Raw genomic sequence first — 11,494 nt, 5'->3', positions numbered from 1 at the left:
AAAGTCGATGTGTCAGAATAAATACTACCCCCCCACCCCCACCACCACCTAATAGGTATTATACAGGTTGAAATACCAATAACATTTACTAAACTTCAATTTTGACTTCGCAACAGCCATAATTCGACAAAGTATCAAGCAAACTTTCCATAAACTGTACAAACCCCACCTACTCGGTGCGCCGTTAGCCGCGCCGGCGTTTAAATGGAGTGTGCGCCGTTGCAAAGTGAAACGGAAACGGAAAACAGCGGGCCGGTTTGAAAGGGAGGACTCGTCGCCGTGGTTACTGCCAGGGGGGCGTCCGGGAAAGTTTAATTCACATTTAAAGAGAGAGAGGGGAGATTCAGAGCTGTTAGAGGATAAATATATGGGGCATTTTAGCGTTGTTTTAAGGCTGTCCGTTGAGATGACGTCACGCTATTAAATTGTAAATATGACCGTTAGGAGGCTAACGTTAGCAGAGTTAGCCAACGTAGCATCGTAGGATGCCAAGGAGCTTTTTCTAGTTGTTTAGTTTTATTTCCTTTCATTGGTCGGTCCAAAATGTGCTCACACGAGAGCAGTCGCGTCCTGGTTCTGGAGGAGGAGGTGAAGAATTTATCAGAGGAGTTAATTCAGTGTCAGGTATGTATACACATACATACATCTAATGTAGTGTCTGCTGGCTAAGGTTTTACAACAAGAAGGAAAAATATATAATTTTGGCTTCTTTTCTATTTTTTCTTAAACTTATTTCTGCAGTTATTACAAATGTTTCCAAAGTTTTATATACTTGGAGATAATTGAACTACTCAATTCATGTATAAAGCAGTAATTAACAAATGTTGTCTGAAATGTCACCGCATTAAGTTTAATTTATAATTCAAATTAGTTAAAATCTTTTTTTTCTATCTCTAAGGAAACCCAGCAGATTGCATTAAGTAACTGGCTGCAGCAATCCCTCATACTCAGCATGCATGTAGCGACAGTGGAGAGGAAAAACTCCCAGTTAACAGGAAGGAACCTCTTCATAACATAACTGACATTATGTTTTATGTAGAAAAAAACATGACAAATTCCCCACTAAAATATTTAAATGGACACTTTGCATGCCAGTTATGTATTAAGCCTTAGTTTGACAGAGAGATTCCCACATCCAACACAATTAAAAGTGCTCGAAAGACTAAAGATCACATAGAGTAGTACAGAAAGTATTTTTTGTTAAGTCCAAAATTGTGCAAATGCCATCAACACAGTTGAATTAGTAGAAATACCAAATATTCTGCAACACCCAGATCAGGGATCTGTAACCTTTACAAACTAAAGATCTCATTTAGAGCCACAAATGTTACATAATGTTTCAAGAAAAGACAACTTAAACATTTTAAATGAATATCTACTGTAGAAAATATAGGATCATTTTTAAAGTACTATCATTTTATTTATGTTTTAGGTATTACAGTAAGAAAAACATTTACAAAAAGAGGATTGATGCCTTTGTTCTCTGGGATGCTGATATTTGCAGAAAAAAGTTTAAACAAAAAAAGTGTAGTGATTAGAAAACAATAACAAATATTAGTAATACTTTCACTTTCATCATTCTTTTGTAGAAATTTAAGACAGGATTTATTCCATGGGGGGGAAAACCTCCAACTAAAAACAGCTAAAATCTGCATTTTATTGTTTGTCTACATTAAAAAAAATTGGTTCTGGACTTTTTTCCAAATTATTAAGAGACAAATTGTGAATGATCCAAAGAGCCAGAGGTTGCAGACCCCTGCTCTAGATGTCTCAGTAAAAACTAAAATAAATGTTGAACTTTTTTCTTTATGAACTTTTGTTTTCACTTTGTGAGTCGGTGATTTAAGGATCCCCTGCATACTCACCACCAGGTGGTGTCTAATAACAGGAGTGAAGTGGCCCAGCATGTCTTCTTCTACAGGTAGACGGACTGGGGCGTCAGCTGGCCTTATGAGGCAAAACACACATTTTAATCTCTGTCCTTAACTTCAAGAATATTGCAGATTCCTTCTGTAATTAATTGGACCAAGTCAGAGTTTTCATAAGTGAATCAATTCAGAGTCAGAAACTTTACAGATAAATATTCTCTTTACTTTAGGGAGGATATCAGTGCTGCAATACATGTAGATTTATCCCATTACACGTTTATGTGTAACAACTTTAAATACTTAAAGACTTCTTTCTGCTTTAAGGAAAATATTTGGTTTAAGTAATATATTTCTGTTTTTCATATACAATAAATTGATATCTGTCCTCTTTTTCAGCTTTAACATTTTTATTTACAAGTCTTTGAATATTTTATTATTAAAAAAACTGAGAATTTACATAAAGTTTAGAAAGTAATTGTTTAATGTACGCCATTCTAACTTAAAACACACATTGCATTGTTTTGTGGTTTTAGTTAGCTGTTTTCTACAGTTTTTTTCCTTCATGTACTTTAAAGAAAAATATCAGGTTCTTTGGTAAATATATCAGATTTGAATTCAACAGAGAGACCTTTATCCGTTTCATACTGAGCTGAAAACGCAGCGAATCAGAAAACATGCTGTGTATTGATGTGTTTACAGACTGAAAAACGTGGGAGTTTTCTGTTTTTAAGGTTTCACTGATCACAGCATAAAAAAATTCAGATTTTTTTTTTGGTGTTTCACCTGTTGATTACAGGTCAGAGCTGATCTAGGGAAGATCTGGAGATGTTGAACACTTGTAGATCGATTGGTGCGTCACTAGTAAAACCTGTGCAAAACACAGTTTTTTTGCTGCATCTGCACTTCTTGTTCACACGGAGAGTGTCTCTTGTGAGGATTTTTAACCATGAAAACAACACTCCACCCAAGTTAGAGCCCAGGTCTACAGTGAAATATAAACACAAACATATTGGGAAAAGTAAATGTATGAAATGCTTCGCTGAAAAACTCACTACTTCATGCAGTTTCACCTTTGTGTCAAAGAAACCTAGGATATAGAAGAGATACGGATAATCCAGCCCAAACCAAACGGAGCAGCTCACAGCTTGTCATTTCAATCAGCCTTCATCAGGATGTTTCTTATTATGATCCTTCTTAACCAAAGAAAGAACTTTGGTTCATTGAGTCTCTGAGTTCCTTTAACTTTCACTGATTCAGACAGATTAAGGCCTGGACTTTGATTGGGCCATTGCAGCTCTTTCATGTATTTTTTATTTTTTTACTTGCTGCTTGAAATGATTTTCTTGCTGGTTTTGGTCAGACTTCAGACAAATGGCTTCTTATCTGCTGTCCAGGCCCAAATCATCGCCCTGTAGCGCCGTGATTTGCAGAGATCTGACGTAAACTGCTTCAGAAGGCTAATGAATATGTTAATAAACACGAAAACAAAGGATGTAGTTCCTGTTAATTACAGTTTTTTCCTGTTAATTACAGTTTTTATTCATTTTCAGCTAATTTTAATTTCAGCTTTTGTTGTTTCGTTAGTTTTAGTTAACTATAGTAACCTTGGTTACCATGCTGCTTCTGACTGGTGCACAGAAACGAGGAAGCATGTGAGAAGTGCCTTTCTCTTTCACCCGTCTGAACTGTGATGCTGTTTATTCATCTGCGCCGAACTTTGTTGACCTCAGCGCTGCAGCCCGTTGTTGAACTGGCATGGAGACCCTCCATGGTTGGTGGTCTCTTCCAGACAGAGCAGACCATCAGCGATTCTGTTTATCTAATAACGGCCCTAAGATGTGCAGTGTACATTTTTAAATAGTGACATTTGAATACCACTGATGTGTTAAGTCTCGGGCATGACGCGGTTCAGGACGGCCATTAACTACAAAGAGTCTCGTCTGTCAGCCGGCAAACGTTCGGGCTAGAGCCAGCTAATTTTCCTAATACGCGCTGAATCGCAGTGGCTCTCTCTGGTATGTTTAGCCCATGGTGTTCCAGGATTCCAGATTCGGGATGAATAATTCATGCCACCATCAAACACTCATTGAATGTATCTTTAAGCGCGCATACGGCAGAGGAGGGCGCTTGATGAGGGTCCTCGCTGAACACTTGTCAGCGGAACGGTTAATGGCAGCCAAAGGCCAGGCAGGCGGAGTAAACCAGGCCGCCTAATTTAATCATTAGCCGCGTTCCAGTGTTGATTTAGTGAGAACCCTCCTCCCTACCCCCCCACATCGTGGAAACATACAGATACATCACAGTCCTTCCTCTTTATGTGTTCAGCTCATGGCCTTATCAAGGTCTGACGCTGCCATTTTACTAAATAATTGATTAGACACTTTTTGAGAAGGGGCTTAAAATTCATCTACTAATTGGAGACCAGTAGATTCCAGTGGGAGGGATGGCTTTTATCTTCTGATGATGTGAACATAATTTATCAGATGATTTTTATATCAAGTCGATTTGGTATAATTCTGTCTTTTAATGCCAAACGTACTTTTTAGATGTCGCTCATTAGATGTAGCGTTGCCTGAAAAGTGTTTGGAGAAACCGGGACGACAGTCTGAATTGGAGATGCGTTTCCCCCCGACATCGGCTCTGAGTTTGGTGGAAAACACGAGGCGGGCCGCCGCGTTTTGATTCGGATCCCCAGCAGTCATAAATAGTTCATAATGACAAGTGTCAAGTCGCTCCCCGCGAGTCGAAGGTCACATCTCAGCGATGGAGACCGCTGCAAAGAGAGGCGCATGATTAGAGCGGGCAGGCCGGATGAGAAACTGTTTTGTACAAGTTGTTTAAATAATTGATTGACTTCCCTACTGTCATATGCTAATGCCAATGAGCGTCCTGGTTAATCTTTTATCTTTTATTTTTTTCCCAGCCAGAAAAGCTCTGATGTGCTGCTGATTTTTCTTTGACAGGCTGATTAAAGTCGCCATGTAATGTATCGTAATTAGGGCGGGGTATTTATCGCATCGTTTATCATTTATTGTAAAAAAAATGTCCTACTGTGGTGAGAATTTTGATTTATTATAGATTTCAGATTTCCAAACTTACTGTATGGACAGAAATGTTATTTTTGCAATTTCTTTCCCACTGTTTGTTCCACAAAAGTATCAATAAATTTAAAAATATGACTATGTTTGGAGTTTGGTGATATAAATAACACTCTTAATAATAATATTTGTGTTTGTGGCAATATTAATTCTGCGTCATGCAGTCGGAGCAACATTTATCTAAAATATAAGTAAAAAGTAGCTTTTTTTTAACATGATCTTTATCATTATCACAAAATATTGCGATAAAATTGTCAGTCATATCATCCACCCCAATCATAATTGTCAGAGCTGGAACAATTAACCGTGCCAATCATGATGAATCGATTATTAAAATAATTGTCAACTAATTTGGAAATCAATGAATCGTTAATTGAAGTATAAAGACTCAAAAAGGTTATTTGTTTAAAAAACAACACCCTTAGAGCATTACTTGGGCAAAAACTGTACAATATATACATTTCATATTAAGATTTTAAAAATCCCTTCGTCTCTACATATGTCGCTTCCAGAACTTGTGAAATGGCAAATTAGTTAAATCTGGACAAAATTCTGTAATAAAATATATCCTATTATTAGCACCTTTTGCAATCCAATTATTAATGAACTGATTATAAAAGAATAATCATCAAATCAGCCCTTAACTGTACTGATGTCAAACAGAAAAGACTGAGCTGGTGATGTTTTTGTAATTTTTAGCTGCTGATGCATCCGTTGCTACAAGTAATCAAGCATTCACTAAAAGAATGCTATGTTGTTACATTTTAGGCAGTAAAATGTTTATTTTCATATTTAAAAATGGAATTGTATTATTATTTTATCTTCATTTTTTAATGTTCCTAATATTGTATACAAAGACTTAAGTGAATGAAAAAAATTATCTGATTAATCGACAGAATAGTGGATTACTAAAATAATCATTAGTTGCCACCCTAATAATGATATATCTCTCAATAAAAAAATAAACTCTTGATTGTCCTGCAGGCAGACAAGGAGTTTGTGTGGTCTCTGTGGAAACGGCTGCAAGTGGCGAATCCGGACTTGACCCAGGCCGTCAGTTTGGTGGTGGAGCGGTGAGTGGCTTCGTCTTTCACAGCTCAACGATACTCTGTCTCACAAGCCACAAAAAATGTGTGTGAAAGTTTTTTTTTTTTTTTTTTTTAAAGCACCTACATGGGTTATGACGGAATCAGGTGCAGATGCTGGTTTAAGCCCTGTTATCCCCGCTCTCCCAGTTCAAACAACGGAAACCTCTTTAATGAAAACACTTCTCCTCCGCTGCTCTCATGCTGGACAGCTGAAGCATTCCTGCCAAATGCTCGTCTTTACCGGATAAATCGTAAGATGGAGTAAGGCCTCTTTTGCTGGATGGCTAAGCCAGATGAAAAACTGTGGCATGGGAACTGTCGGCGAGCGCAGAGGGGCTTCCTTTATCCTCATCAGGCATATTTGGACAAATAAAGCAGCCGTGTTCATTCCCAGGGAACTTTTTCACATTTTGTCACGTTACAGCCACAAACTTCAATCTGTTTCATATCTGGAAGAGAAATTTAGTGTGGCTTTCAAAATTGTTGACAAGTAAAAAATGTGATAACTGCGGTGTGTATTTACATTAAATAAATGCAAAGAAATGTATGAAACTTTTTGAAAAGCAACAAGCCGATGAAGCTGGCAAGTAACCAGAGTTTTGAATATTACCATTTTTACTTTAAAAATGCACATCCCTGTTCATTGTGTTTTAATTGTCACTGATTCAATTCAATCCAAACATATTTTATGTTTCCAGAAGGAAGATTAAATGTTTCTGTTATTCATATCATCCAAGTATCTTCAAAGAGTCGTCCGCTTTAATCAAACTCCTGGTTGCTTGACCAGAAACTCAGCTTCGTTTGGGGAGGCGTGGATGAGCAATCGAACTCTGGTCCATCTAAAAACCTCAGTCTGGGTTCGGTTGAAGTGAACTCTGATGCAATTTGAATGCTTATGCGAACACCAAGCGGACTGGAGACCGCTCCCAAAGCAGGAAACTGACTGCAGAGCACAGCATTCTGGGTGAAAGCAGCCCAAACAAACACACGTTTCTAGTTCTAGCGGGAGAAATGGCTCATGGTCTTTTGCCAAAGACAAAAGAAAAATCCTTTAATTGCTAAAATCGGACAATCGCTAAAATCTGACACCACTCCATTTTTCTTCACGTTGTGTGAAGATGGAAGTTGTGCTCAGTGTCTTCTTCAGAGGTTTCTGTATTGTTTCATTCAGTAGTTCTTGGTGCAGCGCCCCCACAGGCGCGGAGGGAAACTGGTTTGGATCGTTTGATATAGTGCAGTGTGAAAGAGAACAGCAGCAGCTGAAAATGTAACAGATGTTACCGGACTATTGGGTGTGAAAACACCCTTAGATCCTTTCTCCAACACACCTGAATCAGAATGTGGCCTCTGCAGGACTGAATGAACTTCGTCCGTTTGACTGCGGTGTGATGGAGACGGGATGCAGGGCAGCAGCTCTCGGGGCCGGAGTTGGGCCTCCCCGGTGTAGCAGCAGCATGCACAGCGTTCCTCCAGTTCCTCTGTCTCTCATTTTCTACTCCACACCTTTTCCAGTTTCCTGTTGCCCCATAGGAAACCCATCAAAGTGGGCCGGTCCTCCGAGACCGCCGGGGGAACATGCACCTAGAGATCGTATGTGTATTGTATAATCTAATGCGCGGGAGGATATTGACATGGTAATTGTGTCGACTCCAGTCAAGCGCCCGTGCCCAGTGGGAGCTGCCATTCATCCCTCCTTCCTCTTACTGTGCGGATCGTGTAGAGTGATTGGTTGGTTGCTCAGGACATGGCGAACACAGACCCGTATATGAGGAAGCGCAGCTAGGCCTGCCTGTGCTCGTTCCCCTCCCGGGACAAAAAAACTGTTGTTCCATCGCCGACCAGCGGAGAAGGCTGATCACAGGAAAAGGCCTTGGAGGTGGAGGTGCAGGAGGAACAACGGATCTGGGAATTAACGCGTTTGTTCCCATTGGTCCACAGCAGTTGAAACAAACTGGTCCCAAACCGAAGAGATTTTTTCTTTTGGTTCATTCAAAACCCACTAAAAAGGTGATATTTGGATCATGGAAACTCACAAAGTTTTGGGTGACTCAAAAGTCTCACAGTGATGAGAGCTAAACCTAGTAAAACTGTCTGATAGTAGTTTGTTTTTAAAGAACCTTAAGATGTTGTTTTTGTCTTGACCTTCTTTCACAGTGAGAAGCAGAAAACTGAGATGAAGGACAGAAAAGTGCTGGAGATCCTGCAGTCCAAAGACTTCATGATCCAGGACCTAGAGCAGGTAGAGAACAGCCCATGAAACCTGTGGTGACGTTTCTTAGGCTGAGCAGCGACATGAACAGTCATTTCTGACCCTCAGGATGAGTTTGCTTGGCCCTCAACCACAATTCATTCATCAGACTGTTGGTTCAGATTCACATGTAAAAGTAAATGTTAGGCTACGATTTTCACTGAAACCAGGCCTTTTTAAAAATGATGCTAATACAAATCAACCATGTTTATTTATTATTATTATCATTTAATTTGGTAGTAAATAGAACTGTGATGTTAACTAAAAACCAGACTTTAGTACATAAATAAAACAAGTGTGACTTATTTCTTGTTCTTGTTGATGAAAATATACACAGAAAAGATAATCAACCTAAAAATTTGGAGATTTTATGCTGATGTGTTTTGTTTTGCATCTGTCTAGATACTTTATTTTTACTTAAATCAGACTAATTTAATTGTTTCATTAAAAGTATTGTGTGTTTAATTTATAGTTCAGCAGGAAAAAAAAAAAAAAATAGTTTTTGCAATTTTATTTAAATAATAAAAATTTTGTGCGCTCAGTTTTAGTCCTATCATAAAAAAAAAAAGATGTTTCTAGATTGCAAACCGGACTTGACAGATGTTTTGACGCGTTTCCCCGGCTGCGTTTGTCTGCCTGCTGTCTTTTTCCAATCAGCTAATAATTTCCAGTGATAAGGACAGTTGTGTATTCTGCTCTAACATCATTCCTTCACTGAGGCCGCTGTGTGTCTCCTTCATTAGCGTCCTTCATGGAGGAACGCCATTCATTCTTAATGAGATGGGCCGTAATGGAGTCATCAGCCTGCCTGTGCTTTTTGACATTATTCTCTTTAGCAGCCATAACAGTGGCTCAGGGGAGCAGGAGACTTTATGGAGAACTTTTGGTTTAAAGCAACTTTTGTGCTTTTAGAAGCTCTTTTTGTTTGAAAAGCTCAATAAAACCTGAGATTCGTGTCTCTTGGTTCTCTGACATTCATCATCCATCACAGATTTCTTTCCCTCCTCTTTGGAGACACGATGATCCACTGGATCCACATGGGATCTTGAATTGTCTCCTTGTTTCTTCCATTTCTCTCCTCGTGCTTTTTGTGACATAATTCATGTAGATTTTGATTCTTCATTGGGAAATTTCCAACGCTAATCTTTCTCTCCTGGATATTTCTTTCGACTTTGGTACCCGTTTTGTTTTTTCTCGCCTAACTAAGCTCCGCTAAGGTTGAAATTGTTCTTGCCAATCTCATTATCAGCATTTGAATTGATGTCCTGCTCTACAGTATAAATCTCTATTAAAGCCCTCTCTCTGCAAGCTAGAAGTATTAGGGAACTCTAAATCTACTTTCTTGATATGCGGATGCAGTTTCCCTCAACATGGCAATTAATTGCATCCCAGAGCCCCGTGTTTCTGGAGAAGCTGTACCCACAGAAAGCCATGGATTACCACCCGACGCCGAACTTCAGACGATGCAGTTAGGAAGCCATCCTCCTCCCAAAATAATATAAATGGAACATATAGCATTATTAAGCCATCTCTGATTTTCCTCTTGTCTTATAGCCGCCTCTTCAGCTTTGCTAATTAAACGGTTCTGTTAGCGCAATGTCGCTTGCATGAGTGAGAATTAGCTGTAGAGTTGCACTGATCCAGTTTTTAGGCGCCGATATTGATTCTGACCTGCCAATTTAGATCTTCTTCAGCCCTATAACACCTACACGCACACACACATTAGTATTAGATCTTCAAAAACAGATCATTTGCTTAATCGATGCCCTGCACAAACTAATTTCTATTTTTAGTTTTTATTCATTAACTAAATGTAGCAGCACGAACCATAAAAGAAATCTGCTGCCGGTTTCTTGATGGGGTTAGAACGTCTAAATGCAGTGAAAAATGAGATTATCTCCATTTCTGCATAAAAGTACATCAGGCTGCGTGTGTCTGGGAGCTTCAGCCTCCATGGATTAAATGATCATTTTTGTTTTTCAGTATTTGACTTGACAACCAGTGGTCAGAGTGGATCAAGGCGAAATTTGAGTATTTTAATCGGTGGCTGATGGATCATTGCATCACTAGTCAATCTGAATAAAAGAGGAAAAGATGTGAGAATGTTGATATTTACTTATCTATGCTGCAGTTTATGAGTCAGTGCTAGTTTTTCTTTGTTTCATTGAACTTTTAATTTCACTAAGGGCTGATATGAGACTGTCAAAGTTTGATCACCTTAAATAAAAATGCCACATCTTCACCATGCAGCAGTATTTTATCATCTGACTTCTAATTGTTTTATTTAAACAGAAAAGAAAAACTGACTGTTGCTGAAGTAATACGACATATTGACTTTCACAGTAAAATAATCTTACTTGTGCCTTTTTAATTGGTATTTTGAGTGAAGTTGAACAAGAAGAATAAATGATAAAGTTTAAGGTGCTAACTGTGTGGAATAGTGTAACTTTCCAACTGTTTTAAACCAGAGTCTCTGGTTCTTAGTGAACTATTTTAAAATACGTCCAAGCTTAAAAAAATCAAGGGAAAGTGAAGGAGTCGTCTTTCAAAGACTCACCTGACGAACATTAATAGGATTAAAGGACTAATGTTGCAGGAAGATCTACAGAAACTCATCCATGTGTTTTTCTTTAGCCGCATTGATCACTTCACAGACCCTGAACGTTGCTGCTGCCGGCGTTCTGACTAAAACTAGGAAGTTAGAGCACACCACCCAGTTCTACACCACCCAGTTCTACACCACCCAGTTCTACACCACCCAGTTTTACACCACCCAGTTTTACACCACCCAGTTCTACGCCACCCAGTTCTACGCCACCCAGTTCTACGCCACCCAGTTTTACACCCACCAGTTTTACACCACCCAGTTTTACGCCACCCAGTTTTACGTCACCCAGTTTTACGTCACCCAGTTCTACGCCACCCAGTTCTACGTCACCCAGTTCTACGTCACCCAGTTCTACGCCACCCAGTTCTACGCCACCCAGTTCTACACCACCCAGTTTTACACCCACCAGTTTTACACCCACCAGTTTTACACCCACCAGTTTTACGTCACCCAGTTTTACGTCACCCAGTTCTACGTCACCCAGTTCTACGTCACCCAGTTCTACGCCACCCAGTTCTGCGTCACCCAGTTCTGCGTCACCCAGTTTTACGTCACCCAGTTTTACGTCACCCAGTTCTACGTCA

General features: G+C 39.3%; 1 protein-coding gene across 1 annotated transcript in view; it reads left to right on the top strand.

The window, feature by feature from the left end:
- Positions 1–210: 210 nt before the first annotated feature.
- The window catches only part of cntln (centlein, centrosomal protein), a 107,310-nt gene continuing 96,026 nt past the window's right edge, over positions 211–11,494 (top strand). Inside the window, exons 1-3 of the mRNA XM_008422824.3 lie at positions 211–624; positions 5,951–6,039; positions 8,209–8,293. Of these exons, the coding sequence (XP_008421046.2) occupies positions 544–624; positions 5,951–6,039; positions 8,209–8,293 (255 nt within the window). The 5' untranslated portion in view covers positions 211–543. The remainder of the gene's footprint in view (positions 625–5,950; positions 6,040–8,208; positions 8,294–11,494) is intronic.

This window comes from Poecilia reticulata, chromosome 1 (assembly GCF_904066995.2).
Source record: "Poecilia reticulata chromosome 1, P_reticulata-male-v2, whole genome shotgun sequence".
NCBI lineage: Eukaryota > Metazoa > Chordata > Actinopteri > Cyprinodontiformes > Poeciliidae > Poecilia > Poecilia reticulata.
This window is presented reverse-complemented; position numbering and strand designations above follow the sequence as displayed.